This window comes from Haemaphysalis longicornis, unplaced genomic scaffold (assembly GCF_048455015.1).
Source record: "Haemaphysalis longicornis isolate Haplotype H1 unplaced genomic scaffold, Haemaphysalis longicornis Haplotype H1 scaffold_1, whole genome shotgun sequence".
NCBI classification, from domain to species: domain Eukaryota; kingdom Metazoa; phylum Arthropoda; class Arachnida; order Ixodida; family Ixodidae; genus Haemaphysalis; species Haemaphysalis longicornis.
The window spans coordinates 98,706,248-98,726,680 of NW_027526203.1; the positions used below are offsets into that span (position 1 = coordinate 98,706,248).

At 51.4% G+C, this 20,433-nt stretch overlaps 2 protein-coding genes across 6 annotated transcripts in view; one reads left to right on the forward strand and one right to left on the reverse strand.

The window, feature by feature from the left end:
- Positions 1-20,433, reverse strand: part of LOC144178361 (glycerophosphocholine phosphodiesterase GPCPD1-like) — a 103,350-nt gene that overhangs the window by 40,100 nt on the left and 42,817 nt on the right. For all 5 annotated transcript variants that reach the window (XM_077706159.1, XM_077706177.1, XM_077706153.1 and 2 more), the window contains one exon: positions 19,845-19,955. In XM_077706159.1, the coding sequence (XP_077562285.1) occupies positions 19,845-19,955 (111 nt within the window). The remainder of the gene's footprint in view (positions 1-19,844; positions 19,956-20,433) is intronic.
- LOC144174196 (uncharacterized) lies at positions 156-6,361 on the forward strand. The gene is made up of 2 exons (XM_077702736.1): positions 156-1,862; positions 5,911-6,361. The coding sequence occupies exons 1-2, from the start codon at positions 1,210-1,212 to the stop codon at positions 6,359-6,361; spliced, it is 1,104 nt and encodes a 367-aa protein (XP_077558862.1). The 5' UTR covers positions 156-1,209.

Here is a 20,433-nt window from a genome sequence, read left to right on the forward strand (position 1 = left end):
GGGCGCTTGGCCGCAATGAACATGGAAGGCACCGGCGGTGGGAGAACACCCAGAAGTGTCACCCCCTTCATGGAGTGGGTTTCCTCTTCTGTACAGAGAAAGTTTGCCTACTGAGAAGTGAAAAATGCACGTGGCTGTCGAAATGATTTCTTTCTGCTGCAACACGGTCGGTTCTGCTGATGAGAGGCTGTTGGCCAAATCTGCAGGATGCCCCATAGCCGAAGGCATGCTACCCAGAGGAAGAGCGGTGGCACAAGACCGGACAAAGGGGAAAAGTAAACCTGCACGGCAAAACCTGCCTCCGTTTCCCGGCCGCTGGCACGTGGGCCCACCTGGGGTGGGCAGCAGCAGCAGGTGCTGGCAGCTTCTCGATGCTGGAGAACACATTCCACCGGGCACCTCCAATTCTGTTCTGGCGGGAAACGAGAGGCGCTTCCCACCAGCGAGCGTTTCAGCGAGGCTGCGACACCCGTGGTGGCCACGTTGCGCTACAATGCAGGCGTCTCCACCTGGACCACCAAAGAGCCCCGGCTGGTCTAGATTAACTGGCAGCCCTCAACCAGCATGCCAGTTTTTGCGTCAAGAAATTGGACTGAACCTATGGGCCCATCCCTGCAGCCACTTTTGGAAAGCAGTCCACTGTAAATCTTGAGAGCCACAGCCAGCAAATTGCACGGCTCCATACAGCCACACGGTGTAATGCCGAGCGAAGGGCACAAATTCATCAGCCGCTGGTGTGACAAGCAGAAGGGAAAACCATCGCGGTGCGGCCGTCTCCCTCCCTCCGCAGCAAATGTCCTCGTCATGGCTTTCACTCGGCTGCCGAGTGGGCACAAGTGATGCGCGCTCCACCTGAAGACGAGGCGTGCCACACAGAACAGGGCCCGGAGCAAACACCCCCTCTCTGATCAGAGTGCAGCCTTCAAAAGCCGCTCTTCCCGACTGGCAGAAAACAAAAAAGAAAGGCCTGACGATTACGATACTCCCTGTTGTGGTGACACCTGGTTTCAGCCAGCTGTCTGGTGGCGCCCCCCTTGACGGGGGACACAGGGGGGGCGTGCCCGAATAAAGTACTTCTTTTTGTGACGCTGACGGCTGCGGTGGCGTCTGCTCTGGCCCCGACGAAAACGGCGTCGGGGTCAACAAAACCCACAACATGGTGTCAGAAGTGGTCGAATAGACGCCTTCACTTATCCAGAAGAAGAAATTATGGCCGACGGGCAACAGACTCCTGAATGCAAGTGGCTCGGGATTTCGCTTCAGCAACCCAACGCGCTCGACTTCACCAATGCTGCGTCTTGGCCAACGTGGAAAACACATTACGAGGACTACGCAGCGGTCTCGGGAGTATGCCACGCCTCTGCTGAAGTGCAAGTACGCTCACTTTTGTACTGTATGGGCCCCGAAAGTCGACCCCTGCTCGACACTTTCTCGCTTTCTGCGGACGAGCTGCTCTCCTACGAGACCGTCGTCAAGCGTTTTACCGAACACTTCGTGCACCTGGCTAACGAGCTCTACGAGTCCTCTCGCTTTCATAAGCACACTCAGGAACCGGGCGAAAGTGTTGACGCTTATTACACAGAATTATGCAGACTTGTGAAGCGCTGCAACTACCCGTCTGTTCAAGTCGAAGAGCGCCTCGTGTGGGATAGGTTCGTGGTCGGCCTCAGAGATGCTCGCCTCTCGGAGCAGTTGTGCCGTAATTCCAAGTTGTCGCTGAAGGAAGCTTGGACTCAGGCGCGGCAGTGGGAAGGCGCCAAGAAAGAAAAAACGGCAAAAGGAACTGTTGAAGGATTTTCGCCAGTCGAACTAGACGCAGCCAAAGCTCACAAAGTGCTGCGACGTCCGGAGGTCAGGCAGCGGTATGCGCCGCTCAAGACAGAACTCCCCGGCGCTGCTACTTGTTCTTTCTGCGGCCGTTTACCACATCCTCGCTCAAAATGCCCAGCCCGTGCGTCCCTCTGCAATCATTGCCGAAAGAAAGGACATTTTGCAGCAAAGCAAAAGCGGCCAAGCTCGCCCCTATCCACTTGCATACGGTCGTCGCACCCGAGCACGCCAAGTACGTGGATGTCACGGTAGACAATTATACGGCCTCTTTCAAGGTGGACTCTGGTGTTGAAGTCTTGGCAGTGCCAGCTGATTTCCCTGCAGTACCCCTTCAGCTCGACAAAGTGGACAACTTGTTGACTGGTCCAGGAGGGCAACCGCTTCATGTACTGGGATCGTACGTCGCCCAGCTCTTGTGGCAAGGGAAAGGATGTGAACAGCGACTCTATGTGGTGCAGTCACTCACAACTCCACTACTGGGTTTCCCCGCGCTGCAGGCACTGGAGGTCGTTAAATTTCTTGGAGACGTAGCGACTCCCCCTTTGAAGCATCACGCGGAACTGTTAAAGGGCCTCGGCACACTGAAAGAAGAGTACCAAATCAGACTGAAACCTGACGCCGTACCATTTTCACTCAGTGCACCTAGACGTGTCCCCATCCCACTGCAAGGGGTGGTTCAACAAGAACTTGACAGAATGGAGGCCGAAGGGGTCATTCGTCGGATAGATAAGCCAACACCTTGGTGTGCAGGACTCGTAGCAGTTCCAAAAGCTTCGGGTGGTTACCGACTTTGTGTTGACCTGACTCGTCTGAATGAGTTTGTGCTTCGAGAACGCCACATATTGCCAACCGTCGAGCAAGTTCTTGGTCTGATAGGCGACGCAAAAGTTTTTTCTAAGCTGGACGCTACAGCAGGGTTTCACCAGGTCAAGCTTGCTCCAGAGTCTCAAGAGTTGACAACATTTGTAACGCCTTTTGGTCGGTACTGTTTTCGTCGCCTGCGGTTCGGTATCACATCGGCTCCTGAATATTTTCAGAAAACGGTGGCAAGGATCCTCGAGGGCCAAGAAGGTGTTGCAAATATGATTGACGACATCCTTGTCTTCGGTCGCGACAAGGAAAAGCACGATGCCCGTTTGGAGCAAGTCCTCTGTCGTCTCTCCAAAGCCGGAATAACTCTAAATCGAGACAAGTGCTGCTCTGGTGTATCCGAAGTGCCTTTCCTGGGTGTGATTGTCTCAGCCGATGGCATCAGACCCGATCCGGAAAAGCTGGAGGCTATCAAGACTCTTGAAGCACCCAAGGACATCGCCAAACTTCGCAGACTTCTCGGGATGGTGAACCACCTAGCTAGGTTCCTCCCTAACACCTCCGAGATTACAGCACCCCTTCGTGCGCTTCTGAGCAAGAAAACAGCCTGGTCCTGGCACCACGAACAAGAGTCAGCCTTCAGCAAGATTAAGCAACAGATGGTATCAGATAGGTGCATGGCTAAATATCACCCCTCCTACGCCACCACGATTTCGGCGGATGCCAGTTCTTTCGGTCTCGGAGCAGTCTTACTTCAAACGCAGCCTTCAGGAGAACGTAGACCCGTGGCTTTTGCTTCTCGCTCCATGACTGCCACGGAACAGAGGTATAGTCAGACAGAGAAAGAAGCTCTGCCGGCGACATGGCCAATGCGCAGGTTCGATGAGTTCGTACGGGGCATTAACTTTGCCATGGAAACGAATCATCAACCACTAGTTACTCTGTTTAGCAAAATGGAACTGGATATGCTCCCTCCTCGTGTTCAAAGACTGCGCCTCAAGCTCATGCACTACCAGTTCACCATGCAGTATGTTCCAGGCAAACTACTAGCAACTGCTGATGCTCTCTCAAGGATACCACCGAAGGTTTCCTCTCCCCTTGACTCCGTGGAGTTGTTTGCTACAGAAGTTGTTAGCAACGCATCCTCAACTTTGCCATTCAATCCGGATGACATCAAGAGAGCCCAAAGCACGGATGGCGAGTATCCCAGAAGTTGTGAGATGGTATCCCAGAAGTTGTGAGACCAGATAACGGGCCACCCTTTTCTTCCCATGAGCTCAAGAGGTTTGCAGACTCCTATGGGTTCACCACTGTGACCAGCAGCCCGAACTTTCCTCAGTCAAACGCAGAGGCTGAAAGGATGGTCTGCACAGTGAAGGAACTGCTTGTCAAATCGAGTGACGCACATCTAGCTTTACTCAGCTACAGAGATACCCCGGGCGTGAATGGCTTCAGCCCAGCTCAACTCCTAATAGGGAGGCAACTCACAACTCACTTACCGAAGATGAAACAGTTGCTGCAACCGTCCTGGCCTGCTAGAGACACAGTGGCCACAAGTGATGCATCTTACAAGATGAAAAGTGAGTGCAACTTCAACCAGCACAATCAAGCCAGGCCACTGCCTCTGCTGGAGGCGGGAGAACGAGTGTGGGTTCGACCTGAAGGAGTTCGAGCTACACTTAAATCTCGTTATAGCGAAGCGGTTTATAACAAAATAACGGATATAACGAAATAGTTGCAATTCCCCTTGAAAGTCACCATAGAAGCCCATGTGTTTAAAACTGCGTTTTAACGAATAAAAAATTTGCTGATCAAGGGATATAACGAACAACTTTTGTTCCAAACTGGCAATAACCACCCGCTTTGCGAAAAACATATCGATTTTTAGAAAAGCGCGGCCCCATTTTTTGCATCCGATGCGGCATTTTAAACCTACCGCGGCAGCGCCACCCCATGCGGCGACGCTCCAAGCCAAGCCAAGCTTTTACTAACGGTCTGTTGCACACGGCACGCCGTGGCACGCTGCGCTGCTTCTCGCTTGCTTTGTGTATGCACGCACGGGAAGCAGCAGCGGTAGCAGTGGTAGGCGTAGGACGCTCCGCCGGTTCGCTTTCTACATCCAGTTGTGTGGCGTGTTTCACGAGAGAACAATGAGCGACAGCAGCAGTGGATGTAAGCGTAAACGCAAAGTTATCGCTCTCGACCAAAAGGCAGCCATAATTCGAGCGGTGGCAGCAGGGACTAAAAAAACGCAAGTGGCCAAGGACTTTGGAATCGCGCCGAGCACCCTCTTCACCATTCTCGGCAGCAAAGAAGCCATCACGGGCGCTGTCGCACGCGGTGTTAAAGGTAGCTGAAAGAAGCTGCGGTCTCCTGCTTTTGAAGCCGTCGAAGAGGCTCTCTTCAAATGGTTTTTAGATGCAAGGGCGTCGAATTTGCCCGTGAGTGGGGCACTCCTCCAGAGGAAAGCGATCGACTTCGCTTGTATTTTGGGCTGCGACAACTTTGTTTCAAGCGACGGCTGGCTACAAAGATTTAAGGAACGCCGCGATATCGTCGGCTGAGCCGTCACGGGTGAGTCCCGATCTGTCGACGAAGAGACGGCTACGGCATGGGTGCAAGCCAACGTTGGACCCGCGTTCGGAAGTACGGAGAACAAAACGTGTTCAACGCTGACGAGACAGCGCTCTTTTACCAAATGTTGCCGCAGAGGACTCTGTCCTTGAAGGGAGAGCTGTGTCGTGGTGGTAAACACAGCAAAGTCCGCGTCAGCGTGCTCCTGTGCACGAACATGGATGGATCGGAGAAGATCCCCCCTTTGGTGATAGGGAAAAGCACATCGCCGAGGTGCTTTAATGGAAAGAGGCGACTTCAACTCCAGTACCTTGCTAACAAGAAGGCCTGGATGACACGGGACGTTTTTGCGGGGTGGCTGTGTGATTGGGACGAGAAGTTGAAGAGGTAGAATCGCAAGATATGCCTTTTCTTAGATAACTGTTCGGCCCATCACACAGGTGTGGCGCTTGAAAACATCGAACTTCAGTTCTTGCCCCCCAACTGCACAGCGGTGATACAGCCTCTCGATCAAGGCGTCATGTCCTTGAAGGCTGGTTATAGAAAGCGGGTTATAGACCGACTCCTTCTAAACATGCACCTGAAAGGCGACACTAAGATCGATTTGTACATGGCGATAGAAATGCTTCACGCAGCATGGATGAGCGTTACTGCCAGCACCGTCGCCAACTGTTTTCGCCGTGCATTTGCTGCCAGCGAAAGCAGTTGTGACAGCGACGAGTCAGCTGACCGAGTTGGCGCCCCCGATGACACTTCTGCATCGAACAAAGCCGTGGCGTCGTGGAGCGCACTCATTGATTCCGGTGTCGTGCGTGGAGGCGAAACCTTCTGCGACTACGTGAGCATGGATTCCGACGTTGTGGCCACGGAGGAACTAGCGGACAGTGACTACGTGCTTGGCGCTGCTCGGCCGCAAGAAGGAAGCGATGACGAGTGTGACGAGGACGACGACTCTACACCCTGCGCGGACGACGTGCCAACATCTTCCCAGGCGCTGGACGCAGTGGATCTGCTGCGCCGCTACTTCGGCGGGCACGAAGACGGCGAAGACGGCCTCGACATAGCTGATGCTGCGAAGAGGGCCGTCCTTCGGTTAAGGAAGATGAATCAGCGCAGCATAACGGATTTTTTCACGCCATCTACGTAAAAGGGTACGTGGTATGCGGCGAGTAAATAAAAATCAGTTTCTGCGTGTCTGATTCCAGTTTCTTGCTGCTTTCCGTGCAGCACTTTACTGCGCGGTCGCGACCGCTACGGTAGCTGATGCATTCTCGGTGACCTACCTTTGTCTGCATGCCGTCGCGTACGGTAATCAGTATTACAATTAGTCAGTGGCTATAACGAACTAATGGTTATAACGAAAAAAAATCGGCGCCCGTTTGACTTCGTTATAACGAGATTTAAGTGTACGGTGTTAAGTGAGGGCCAACGACCTCGCTGTTATATTGTAGAGACTGATCAAGGTGCAGTCCTGCAGCGTAATCGGCGACACCTGTCGGGGTACTCACAGCCGAATCAAACAGACCCTGGAATTCCTATGGACACAATGCAGGGTGCTTCTGCAAATCCAACGGTGGAGATACCGAACGCTGCACCGAACGTAGCAAGAGAGAGAGAAAAGACTTCATTGAATAGAAACGGTTTGGTAGCGTCATCCGGGCCAGCCCTAGGAGCTTCAGGTCGGGCATCCGGCGCTCGGCCCCAAGGGGTTCGCGCCGCCTACCCTCTGCCTCTCCAGGGCCTCCCAGACGCACTGGACGACTAATTTGAGTGTTGTAGTCTGACGAGGTGATGGCTCTTCGCACTGTTACTGGTAGCTGTCGGATGCTTGAGGGTGCAGGGTCTTGGGGTGCGCACTGTAGTATGTGGGCCAGCGTGCCGCGAGTGGCACGGCAGACGGTACACTCGGATGTCTCGTAGATTGCGGGGGCTATGTGGCGGCCCAGTACTGGTGTGAGCACAGAGTCTGTTTGTATTTGACGATAGAGGGTCCCCTCGTTTCGAGTGAGGTTGGGGTGTGGGGCCGGGAACCGTCTCCTGGTGTCTCGGTACCACTGTAGTATGGTGCCATAGTCTTCTAATGGTGTAGGTAGCGAGTAGGGCGCATCTTCATGGGATCTCCGTCCGGGATTCAAGGGCGTGGGGGGAGACCACTCCTGGGGAGCCGCCGGACTGGTGAGTTCGCGAGCGGCCCGGTCCGCAGTGATGTTGCGGTTGCGGGCGCGGTCTACCTCGAGGGCCTGCTCCTCGTGTGCCAGGAACCATTGCAGTCTCAAGGGGCGGGTGTTAGAGCCTGGAGCGTTGCTGAGAATTCGTGCCGCGATTGCCGCGACAGCGTTGCTACCGTAGTTGCGTATGGCCGATTTCGAGTCACTGAGGATGACTGCGCAGCCAGGGTCGGTTGCGGCGAGTGCGATGGCGATTTCTTCTGCTTGCGCCGGTGTGCTTGCTCGGAAGCTGGCTGCGGTGACTGTGATGCCCGTGGTCGCTGTCACGACCGCTGCCGCGTACTGCCCGGGTCTGGCGTGGTATGCGGCCACGTCTACGTATCGTGCACTCTCGTCAATGGCTTACAGTCTCCTGAGGGCTCTAGCCCGGGCTTTCCTGCGAGGGTCGTAGATGCCCGGGTGCATGTTCTTCGGAATGGGCACGATGTGCAGGCGGCGAATGAAGACCGGGGGTAGGGGTTGTGCTTGCGGTGGGGGATCGTAGAGAGGGCGGAGTCCTGCTTTGTCGAGGATGTGGCGACCGGTGGGCGTGCTTGAGAGGCGATTTAGCTGGTTCATGCGTTGGGCTTCAGCAATCTCGGCGAGTGTGTTGTGCACACCCAGCTCAAGGAGGCGGTCCGTTCTAGTGCATCTGTACAGTCCTAAGCCCTCGCGGTATGCCTGGCGGAGGGCCGCGTCTATGCGTTGGGTCTCCGCCGCCGTCCAGTTGTGGTAGGCCGCGACATGTGCAACGTGACTGACCACGAACGCTTCGACTAGCCGTAGTGCACTGGCCTCCGGCATCCCAGCGTGGCGTGTGGCGACTTTGCGGATGAGCGTCATTGCTGCAGTGATCTTGCGTAAAAGCTGTTGCACCATGTGCGAGTTGGTGCCGTTAGCTTGTATGTGCATGCCAAGCAGGCGCAGCGTGTCTTTTCGTGGTATGGCGCTCCCGTCCGCCGTGTGTAGGTTGATGTTGGGCTGGACTCTGTAGCGAGTGCGGCTCGGTGCTATGACCAGCAGTTCCGATTTCGTCAGCGAGCACCTAAGTCCCGTCCCGTCGAGACTGCATTCTACTGCTTGCACCACCTGTTGCAGAGCTTCCTCGATCTGACCGCCGCTTCCGTGGACGGCCCATATGGTGATGTCATCGGCGTAGAGGTTGTAGTTAACGCTCGGGATTCTGTCGAGGGCCGCAGCGACTCTCGTCATTACCAGGTTGAAGAGGAGGGGGGATATGACCGAGCCTTGCGGTGTGCCTGTGCTGCCTTGCCTCTTAGTCGGGAGTTCCAGGTCCCCCGCGTGGATGGTGACCGTTCGATCCGACAGGAAGGCTTTAACGTACGCGAAGGTCCTTTCTCCTATGTTGAGTGCCGAGATCATAGCAACAGACGTCGGCAGGGACCATCGAGATGATGGTGTTATGAGAACACGTAGTGGTCGCCGTGTAGTTCCACCAGCCCGTCTGAACTTGTAAAGCTACACAAGTTCTTGAAGGAAGGAGGTGTTGTGGTGTCACCTGGTTTCAGCCAGCTGTCTGGTGGCGCCGCCCATGACGGGGGACTCAGGGGGGCGTGCCCAAATAAAGTACTTCTTATTATGACGCTGACGGCTGCGGTGGTGTCTGCTCTGGCCCCGGCGAAAACAGCGTCAGGGTCAACAAAACCCACAACACTCCCAAAGATGAAATTTGTGCGCAGCGCAAACTGCAGTCTTCTCGGTCAAGGCGCACAGCCGCTGTGCCTCAGGAAGTAATCGCGTGACCAGCAAATGCGCGGTGGCGTGTGCCACTCTGCCATTACCTCGCAGAGCCTGTTGGTGTAAATTGTGTTTGAACCTCACATGCACATGTCACGTGGTTCGAATGAGCCACGCAATGAGGAGGACGAAGGACCGACGAACATGCATGCTGGGCTTTTTGTGAACTTGAAAGAACAAGACTTTCACGGATGCCTGGTAGGGCGCATGTCTGGCCCTCCCCCTCACACTTTTGCGACACTCTCCTCCCCCGTTCTCCATCAGTCTTCCCATCGTTCACTTGGTTGCACTCCCAAACCACAGCAGCAGCCGCCAAAGTGCTGCGCAAGAGAGGAGCTCCCCTCCCTCCTTTCTCATGCCCTGGGGCCTGCAAACAAGTAAGGTGCTACATCCAATGTTCGTACAGGATTTTAGGGACAAGAATTCAAGGATATTCAAGGACTTTCAAGGTCCTGCCAACTAACGTTTCACTACTTTTTTCACATGCTAAACGTTTGCTTCTTTACATCTCTAAAAATTACCCCAAGAAAAATCTCTTTGAAACAGTTCCACCCTTTAGAAGTGGACAAGTTTACCCCCACCCACAGCAATACTGAGGGAGCTTTACAAAAGTCACGCCATCTTAACTTTTTTGAGCTCTGCAAATGCTCTTAATACAAAGTCTGAAACAGCGAGGAACATAACTTAATGCCCCCTGCCATTCTCATTCCCCAAATTCTGTGTTCACTAAGGGGGTGATTGACAACCTCCACTGGCTCTGCCCACCATCACACCCGTCAAAATAAAATATTCCAGTAAAGCTTAGGAGCTCGATGCACTTTGTTGTCACATTCACATGCTTATCTGGGCTCATTGTTATTTCACCCTGGAGTGTCAGCACCATTCGTTTTCGAAACGTAGTGGGGCACAGCTATGGCAGGGCACAGCAACGGCAAGATATTGTTACGGGGAAGGTATTGTATTAACCAAAGGTATTTACAAGGGGGAGCCAGAGCAGAGTGTCCAGAGTCACGCACGAACCAAGTCGAGAGCGATCGTCGTCGACTTCCTCTTCTAGCTGCTGAGCTCTCATCAGACCCTCTCTCCAGCAGACACTGACGCATACCCGTCGGCTCAGTACATAGCCGAACATCCCCGTCACATAGCCCCCCGGCCGGGAAAGCACCGACTCGGTGCTGACTAAGGTGTTGCGTCCAAGCTGGGAGAATTGTAGGGCTTCAGCCGCAGTACATGCACGATGTCGGTCTTCGGTGTGGAAGACGATGTGGACGCTGCAACAGGACTGATCTCATACGTCACATCGGTGACCTGCTGGAGGACCTTGTAAGGGCCATGATAAGGCGGAAGAAGCTTTTCAGAGAGGCCCACGCGGCGAGAAGGAGACCATAACAATACGAGCGTTCCAGGAGGATAATAGACGTTGCGGTGCTTAAGGTCATAACGTGTTTTCTGCGAAACCTGGGAGGCCGAAAGGCGGGCGCGGGCGACCTCACGGGCTAGAGTTGCTCGAGAAATAGCGTCGAATGCATATTCGGTTGGTGGAGTGATCGATGAGGGCATCAAGGTGTCAAGCGGAAAAATGGGCTCACGTCCATAGAGGAGATAAAAGGGTGAAAAACCAGCCGTATCGTGGTGCGAGGAGTTGTACGCAAAAGTCACATACGGCAACGTCAAGTCCCAATATTTGTGATCCGCGGAGACATACATAGACAGCATGTCCGTAAGGGTGCGGTTAAAACGTTCCGTAAGTCCATTGGTTTGGGGATGGTAAGAAGTGGTGAGCTTGTGTGTCGTTGAACTCAAACAAAGGAGATCAGCGACCACTTTGGATAAAAAGTATCGTCCCCGGTCGGTGAGAAGTTGACGTGGAGCGCCATGGTGTAAAATGACGTCGTGAAGGAGGAAGTCAGCGGCATCAGTCGCACAACTTGTAGGTAGCGCCCGCGTAATAGCAAAACGGGTAGCATAGTCCATTGCCACGGCAATCCACTTGTTCCCGGAGGTTGAGAAAGGGAAGGGACCAAGGAGGTCCATCTCTACACGGTAGAACGGTTCGCTCGGCACGTCGAGGGACTGTAAGGGACCAGCCGGTGCCGTTGTTAACCTTTTTCGTCGCTGGCAGGCGTCACAAGCACTGACGTAGCGTTGAACCGACCTATATAGGCCAGGCCAGAAGAAGCGCCGCCTGACGCGGTCATAGGTGCGTGTCATCCCCGAACATCCCCGTCACAATATATAAAATGCATAACAGGATGAGGCAATGCAGAAAGCAGTATAAAAAATTGGACGGGGACCTGTACTGATTTCTGCCTCGTCCGATGCAGGGATTTTGTTCCGTATGAGCCAATGTGTAAAGCAGCATGCCTGTCCTCCCAAGCTCACTTTTAATTGTAAAAGCTGTATGTATACAGCAGCACTACTGCACCCCAAGCTGGCTTTAAATTGTAAAAATCATGTTCGGGGTGGGGAGTGTGCAGGGCCTCACTGATATAAGCCACGAAAACCCGGTCACGTAATCGGGTCTCCTCCCTGTTGAGCAAAGAAATCAAGGGTTTTTAACTCTTTCGCTACCCCGCCTATCAAAATCGATCAATTTGATCGATACTTTGGGAGCGCCTTTTCATAGCGTTCCAGGCGTTTCTCGAACAAGTAAAGCTGTTCAGAGTTAGATCAGAAAATGGCCTTTCAAAATCAGTTTTGTTTTCATTTGTGCAACGGAAACGTGATTTTTGACACGCTTTTGAAACACCTCGGTGTGGAAAAGGGGCGTGGTCATCGCGCGTCACTGCTACCAACGAAGAATGCGTGCCACTCGTAATTACTCTGCATCAGCGTTTGTTTTTTGCTATCAGGGCGTGAATGGTGAACTAGGAAACGATTTTCAATCGTCAGGTTCACGCTCTGACAGTAATAATCCCAGAAATCTGCTGAAAATGTCAAGCAGTGCCTGGTTGCAAAGCTACTTTATGATTTTAGGCAGTTTTATTGCCTTTGCGCACGTTGTTCTAACTTCTGTGGTAGTTCTATTTACCCCAGGACCATTCACAAACAGTTTACAACAATTTCGGTTTCGTTTCTGTATCGCGAAATTCATATTTAGCGCAACTACGCAGTTACCCAACTTCAAGGCTACCTGCCATGGTGCCTGGAGCGTCCGCGACTGATCCTCAAACAAAGCACGCCGCTCCTGATTTCCCTCCACTCTAACCCGATTTCTGCCATAAGAACTTCAGATGCAAGTCAAAAGATCACACCCAGTCGCCAGATATCTGTTCCGCCGAGGACAGCGCTTCAAACCGGCCTTACACTTCCAGCTGTTCGCCTTCCAGTTTTGTTTCCATGCGAGGGTATATTCGGGTGTCTAATGTTGCTGCTTAGTTGAACTGTCTATTCGGACGGAGTCTCCAATAAGTTTTTCTACCGTTTCATTTGAAAAATGTTAGGTGGCGCTGCAATAGAGGAGGCTCGTTGTGCTGATCTTTTTCATCCCGCAACTGCTACTCGACCAAAGATCGCAGGGCACGATTCTAGCGCATCGTACCTCATTTTTGCGAGCAAGGCTACAACTGCGAGTAGGAAGATGATAATAAAGCTCAGCTTTATGTTTTGAGAGATAACTGACCACGAACGACAACAAGCATCAGCCACGGCGTTCCGTTTTCAACTTCATGCATGTTTTTTTCCGCATCGCGTGCTTGTCCCAAATATTGTGCTCGCTGTAAATGCAAAGTCAGTCATTGACAAGGTGTTTTTACATTATGTGGGGGCAAATTGGTGCCTCTGATAATGTCAAACCGCCAGATTTATTCCAGGGAACCACCCGAAATTGCACATTTTGAATTGGAGGTTGGGCTTCACCGCATGACACGAGCACCGTGCGTGCTAATATTTTTTTTTATATCTGACAAACTGTTCGGCGCAAGTCGACATTTTTTCTGGGGCGAGTTTTTCAAATGTTTCTATACAAAATGTATATTCTAATTTTTTTCTACTACCGGTGTTTTGATATACACAACTCCTTTTTTATCGTTTTTTTCGACAGCTTGACAAAAATTTTGATTTTGATATTTTTTTTTCATAACTATGATATATAGAAACTTTTAAAAACTGGTGTTATTGGAAAGGCCGTTAATTAATCTGCATTTTGTGTCCATGTAATTGGCGCCTAAACAATTTTTTAGCAGGAAAAAAAAAATGTTTTCTTGGACCCCTAAAAATTGGTCAATTTTCCTGCGGTAGCGAAGAGTTAAGGAGAAGGGAAAAATTCCCGGCTTTCAAGGCCCTTGAATATGCAATTTTCAATTTCAAGGGTTTTCAAGGACCTGCACGAACCCTGTACATCCTGCCTCTTCCGTTGCCACCACGAACATGTGCCAACACTGCCCAGGGAACACAGTGCAGATATCATTTTCCCCCCATCTAGCCCTTCATAGCCACGGCATCAGCAGCCAAGGGAGCACAGCAGTGCACGAAAATGGGTGGCGTATCACTCCCCTCGCAGCTCTGCAGGGAGAGAGCATGGCACAACGTCCCTTTTCTGGCATGGCCACTGTGCGGGCAAACTGCGCTGCTCATGCTCTTGAAAATGCCTCAGGTAACACTCGTCTTCTAACATAACTTCCAATTACCTTCCAGAACAATAGTTTTCATGGGAAATACCACTTGTCAATTGCAGCCACAGCTCGCATTTTTTCTGAAAATGGCGCAAAGCAGCGCAAGTGCTGAACCTTTGAAAACCGAGCTGAAGAAATCCCCAAAGAAAGCAGCACCTGCTTCATCGTGTGGCAATGACACGAGACCGAGCTGCCTTTCCTCAATGGAGGCCTCAAAAGAAAGTGGTCTTTACCCCGCCTCCCCAGCTCCGATGGATGGCTGCACAAGATAAACTGAACTGTGGGGCCCACTGGCAGTACCGGGAAATAAAAAAGGCCACCTTTCCTCGACTGCACGGTGAAGCTGAAATTCACGGCTACCAGTCACAACCCCACCTTGACATCTGCACAGTCACTCTGATGCCACAAGTTCCCAGAGAGAAAAAAGGGGTGCCAGTACGAATTGCCATATGGGCCAAGGCCTAGGAAACGGACTTCTCTGGAATAACAACGTCGATAGGCAGCGCTTGTGCAGCATGTAGACGCCAGGATTGGTCGTTCTGGTGTGGTCTTCCAAGGCTTTGCTAACAATGGGCCTCGAGCTGGCTGTGTTTGCAAACATGCAACACTGAAGCGTTTCACAGTGCCTGAAGCACGAGGCTCACGTGCCATATGTTCTAAGTGTTCCGATAAGTGACCATTTCAACAATGGATGACACACACCCAAAAATAGCACTACCCCTTCACAATTTTAAGTGCCACCACTCGTATGCAAATTTTCGCAGCACTGTCCTGACCAGACGAAGAAATAAATACGCGCAAGAGATGATGTTATTCTACTAAAGCAAATACGCATACTACGCAAAGCAACCAGCTGAATTCACATTCTGCAGCGAACGGTAGCTTTGTTTTTCGGTTCACAGTTCTTCCAACTACCACACCAAGTGCTACCCATTCAAAAACATCGCTTATCTCTCACCACATAAAAGTCAAGCCCAATTTTAAAACAATCTCGGGCATGCCCTCACAGCGTGGTGGTACACCATCCCCACTTGGCACCCACTCACTGGTCCTGTCCTGAAACTACCAACACCTCAATCTTGTTTCGGGGTAAAAAAAATCATGATTTCTCTTGAAAAAAAAAACAAAAGAAAAGGTTGATTTCTTGCTTTCACTTGCTGTGCAACCTTTAATTACTCATCCGTCATAAATAAAACTGAAAATAAAATATGCACAAGAAGTCAGTAACAAGAACACGTCGACAAAAAATGGTGGTCTGTCGATTTCAGCTACCTTTGAGTCACTTCGACACCCGCCAGTGTAGCAGCTACGGTATTTTCGTGCATATACACCATTTTCCATAAGCAGCCGGAAAAGGAGGAAAATACTCTCAAACCAGTTCTTTCAGCGGCCGACCAGCGTTGCCTGTGCGCGCTGGGCTGCTAACATCACTCGGCGCGGTGTGCTCCGCTGCGTATTTCAGGAGTATTTAGCACCGTGTGCTTAGTTTTTGCGGAACTTCCAACTGTTCTAGTCAATGCTGCGATGCCGTTCAAGGCGCAAATGTCGCTTGGTCAGCACTGCACGGTGGTGGGTTATTGAACAACCAGAGAAAGCGAGAAACAGTCGCTGACAGCACGCATGTGCACGACACTGCCTGGAGAAAATACAGAGCGGTTGCGGCGTGTTTTTGCTGCATTGCTTCCCGACGCATACCGAATTGAGATATCGGTGGATGCCATTGATAAATTGCAATGACTTTGTACCAGCGACCAACTCCAGGGTTTGTTGGGTGCACTTGGACGGCAAGCAGACGGAGCAAAATCCATTTATCATACGCAAAGCTGCGACAGGGAACGGAACCCCCTGAAATGTTAGAAGCAACTTTATCCTTTACAATACCGCATTGATTGAGTGGTTGATTGATTAATTGATTCATTATAGTGTTTAACGCCCCGACGCTTCATGGGTGATCAGGCGCGCCGTAGTGGAGGGCTCCGCGTTAATTTTGACCACGTGGGGATCTTTCACGAGCGCCGATACAATATACAACATTACAATAACTTCTAGTTCCTTGTAGTCAATTTTAAATACCATATATTGCTTGGTCATTACACCCGATTGGCATTAAACAATCCCCTTTTCATCTAATCTAACCTTTAAAATCACGGCGTTTTGTTTACTTTTTTTAAGGCTGACGCATTACACTGCCAAACGATATGAAAGGATAACTTTTTCCATCGCACACTGCTGGTTGATAGCAGGATAAGCAGGCAGCACAATGTGGAAACACAGCTCGAGATACGTGTGAACGCTGCATTTGGAAAATGCTCAACCTGTTCACAACGCGGTCAAAGGAAAAGCTTCTAGCCCTTTTGCGTTGTCACGGAATTTACAGTATTACAATTACAAAACAGTTACTGCTGGTCGCGTAAAGCATTTGTGGTGCAAGCAGCGGTTTAATTGCACTGCAATGTCAACAGTGTAGCAATCGCCTCGTCCATCGCGAGCACGGATCACCGTGACCCACATATGCTGTGCGCGCTCCGCATTCGACGTCCGCGCTTCCGTAAACATGACCAATCGGTGAACATAACAAGCACGGTGGCATTTAAAACATGTATTTACTCCCCGATAGCGATTTCTATGTCAGTCGGTGCCATACCGGTACGTTTGCATCGCGGAACTGCGGAGCACCACCACACCACCACAACACACATTACACTTGGCTGATTAGCATGCAGTATTTCGTATACATCGTCAAGATTTTTAAGAAGGCCTCTACAGTTCCATTGAATTATGTTTTCTCTTCCCATTATTTAGTGTGAGAGCTACTGGAGTGTGTGTGTTTGTTTATGTGTCGTCTTTCGGGGCTGTGACTCTCGCCTTTTTTGGCTTGTCAGGAGGCTTTGGCGTCGGGACGCGTTCCTTGCGGTGCACCGCAGGCAAGAACGGCACGACGTCCATCTCATCGTCCGATGTCCTGGGTGTGCCCGTCGAACCGGGCTCCCCGGACTTGGCCCCCCTTCGGGGGCCCTTCGTATGACCCGCCACCGCCGCAGGTGTCGGGGGCACCAGAAGTGGCACGGGCGGTGCGGTGGCGGTGGAAGCCGGTGCGGGGCCCGTGGTGTCCATGGCACTCTCCAACGCACTGGAGGACGGGGAGGCAGAGACGGGAGCGGCACCGGTCCCGACGGAAGAGGTTGCCACCACAACCGCTGCTGCCTCAGCAAGCGGCGTGGTGGCGGGTTGGGCTGCCAGAGGCAACCCAGGGGGGGGGGCGGAAGAGGGACCAGGTCAGACTCGCTGAACTGGGTCCCTGTGGAAACCAGACGCCGCTCCGCCCCCCGGCGAGCTGTGTCGGCGTACCTCCCCAGAGGGAAAGAGGCGAACCTCTTCCGCGCCTCTGGGAAGGTGATGTTTTCAGTGATTTTGAGGTTTATTATTTTCTTTTCCATCTGGAACCTTTCACACGTGCGGGAGTACGCAGCATGAGGTCCATGACAGTTGCTGCACATTAATTGTTGAGCCTGGCAGTTATCTGTATCATGCTCTTGAGATGAACATTTTGCACACGTTGTTTTGCCACGACAGGAGGTGGTGCCATGCCCGAACCGTTGGCACTTGAAACAGCGCCGCGGGTTCGGGATGTAAGGCCGGACAGAACAATGAATGAAACCCGCTTTGATGGATTCGGGGAGTGTGGAACGGTCAAATGTCAAGATTATATGCTTTGTCATGATTTGCTTATCATCTCGCCGCATGGTGCTGCGCCTCACTGCCGTCACGCCCTCGCCTTTCAGACCTTCGAGCAGATCGGCTTCCGTCTCATTTATCAGATCTGGCTCAGAAATCACACCCTGAGAGCTATTGAGGCTTCAGTGGGGTGTGACTCTGATGTCCAGATCTGCCATGCGATTCTGGGTAAGGAGGCTTGTGGCTTGCTGGTGAGTGTTCACCTCGACCAGAACTTCACCGGTTCTCAGTTTCTTGGCTTGGAAAGACTTGCTAAGGATGCCTTCAAGGAATTTGGTGATAAGGAACACTGACTGGGAGGAGATAGGATTTGACTTGTCAAGAGATTCAACAATCAAGAAGCGCGGATGGTTATCTGGCTTTTGGGATGCAATTGTTGGCAAGGGTGGGAATGCAGCTTCGGTGCGGCCCCTTTTCGGGGGCCGATCACGTTTGGGAGGGGGTTTGGAAAATGCCATATGATACATTGGAAAGCAGGGAGACGGGGTACTTTCTTCTTTAACCTTACCCTGGTAGTCAAAGAGGTCCCGGAGCTCCCTGCCTGGTGAACAGACAGGGAGCCCATCCGCCGGAGCTTGACCTGGGCTCCGACGGCCACCGTTCGTGGTTTCTAACCCTTCACCTATAAACACATCGCCACGGTTGGATCCAGCTTATGTTTGGGGGCTCGGGGTCCGCGGTATCGCCAGTACCGTCACCAAGATTGCTCAAGGTGCCCCGTGCGGGGGGAACGGCAAAACTTATCTCCAAAAGAATGGCATTTGTATTGGTTCATGCATCGCGCCCGCATTAAGTAACTTTTATTTAGCTCGAAAATGTAGGGTTTTAGCAGACCGACTCAAGACAGCCATGTCAGCAGACATCTTTAGATTCGTTGATGACTACCTAGTAGAGTTTCCATGTGACAAAAAAAGCACTAATACTTTGATGCAACAACTCCTAACAATTTTTAATGACTGCTTGAGGCCTCTAGTTGTAACCCATGAACTAACCGTTGAAGGATGTATGCGTTTTCTCGATGTTCACCTTTCTTTTAATCATGAGCACATTCGTTGGAAATACGAACCTCGAGGCAAGAAGTTGCTTCTTGCGTGTGACTCGGTGCATTCGAAACTGGTTAAAAAAGGAATTGTGAATCTGTGCCTGAAAAATTCACTTGTTAAGTCATGCGTTCATATGATACGCTCTTGTTTCATGGATCTGGTTAATCGCCTAATTAAGGCAGGTTATCCTACATATCTATCAACGTCCGTTGCCGAAGGTACGTTGAAGAAAATTAAGGCTAGGCAAAAAAATGATCGGAATAACAAAAGGAAAGGGAAGGTTGCAGTATTGCCATACATACATATGGTGTCGCATAATCTAAAAAGAACTGCCAAGCGTGCCGATGTGAGTGTTGTTTTTTCTGCTCCTGATAAACTTTCGAGACTTTGTAGACACGTTAATAGTGATACCTCTAGTTCTCCAGTTTGTAGGAAGAAGCACCAACGAGAGTTCATCCCATGTGCCACAAACACAGTTTACAGCATCCCTTTATTGTGTGGCAGAGAATATATCGGGCAAACGGGGAGATGTGTTAACGATAGGCTAAAGGAACACAGTTACAATGTGGAAAAGAGCAAAAGCGGTCATCTAGGAGTACATTGTAGAGACTGTTTTGGGTGCGAGCCTACCTTCAGTAGTACCGCAATATTGTGTAGAAATAAGCATAAACTGATGAGGGAAATTATTGAGGCCCATAAAATAGCAAAAAAAGAAGAAAAGTGTGTACGCGTCCCTTTTGTCGCGCTACCAGCAAAAGAAATCATTTATCTAGACGGTGTGCAAGCACATGGCGGTAGTGATGTCGTGGCGGATTTGTTATTTTGTTTCCACATGTTATGCGTCGATTTCTTTTTTGCCTTGATTTCTGCTGTATTTATACACCAGACATCACAGCAATAAACTTCAGCTTGTGTGTCGTGCTCTCCCTATTGTCCTTGTTTCTTGTTTGCACTGTGAATTCAAAATCTGAAAATATGCAAACCTTTCCAATCGCACTAACCCATTTGGGGCGGAATTAAGTGTCGTGTTATCCGCTTCGACACCACACCTCTAGTGATGACACACATTAGTGGGGCCACAGACTGCCCAGAGCCCTTCTTTTGCCTCCCAGCAGCATGCTTTTTTTCGGTGCAGGTCATATGTGGCTATAGTTACGAGAACTGAAGCCCCCGGGCAGAGTTGTGCTGTCCCCTCTCAGTAGTGGTGCCAGCAATATTGCAGGGAAGCGGCACAAAAGGGAACTGCCAGGCGAGGTGGAAGGGGAGGCACTCACAATGTTGGAGGGATCCATGACCTGTGCTTGAAAGATGACGAAGTCGTTGGGCACATAGAGATTCCCAAACTGACTCTGCTTCTTGAACTCGTAGTCTCCTTCTTTCATGACCTGCAAACAGGTGAATAAAAACTGCTAAAAAGTAACCCCAGGAGGAAGGGCCTGGAGGCATGAGCCCAAATGTAAACAAACAAACAAGCAAAACCCCAAATGCAACTGGTGTTGAAACGGTCGCCAGTCCACAGATGAAGGTTCAGAGGCCTCCCACCCGCCGGTGCAGGTTGCCAGCCAGGAAACTACCAGCCGCCTTACACTGACAGCAATTCTGTACTCGTTGCTTGGGTTTACTGCTTCTCTGCTAAATACTAATGCTGTGTTCGGGGTGGTTGCTTTACAGCGCTCTTGGAGCACTCTGAAAACCAGCTCTTCATTCGGGCAGTCAAAGTCGAGCGCTGGAAGCACGTTCGAGTGGTCGTCTCGGAGCACCATCCTCTTCCGGACTCTGAAGTGGGAACGCCGCCGAGTTCTGGAGGCAATGGGTCACGTGACACCGGCCGCCACCACCATCACCCGCAGTCTGCCGAGCTGG

Coding starts and splice junctions, on each gene's coding strand:
- LOC144174196 (XM_077702736.1), top strand. CDS start 1,210: ATGGCCGACGGGCAACAGACTCCTGAATGCAAGTGGCTCGGGATTTCG. Junction 1,863..5,910: donor CGTCCGGAGGTCAGGCAGCG/GTATGCGCCGCT, acceptor ATTTGCTGCCAG/CGAAAGCAGTTGTGACAGCG.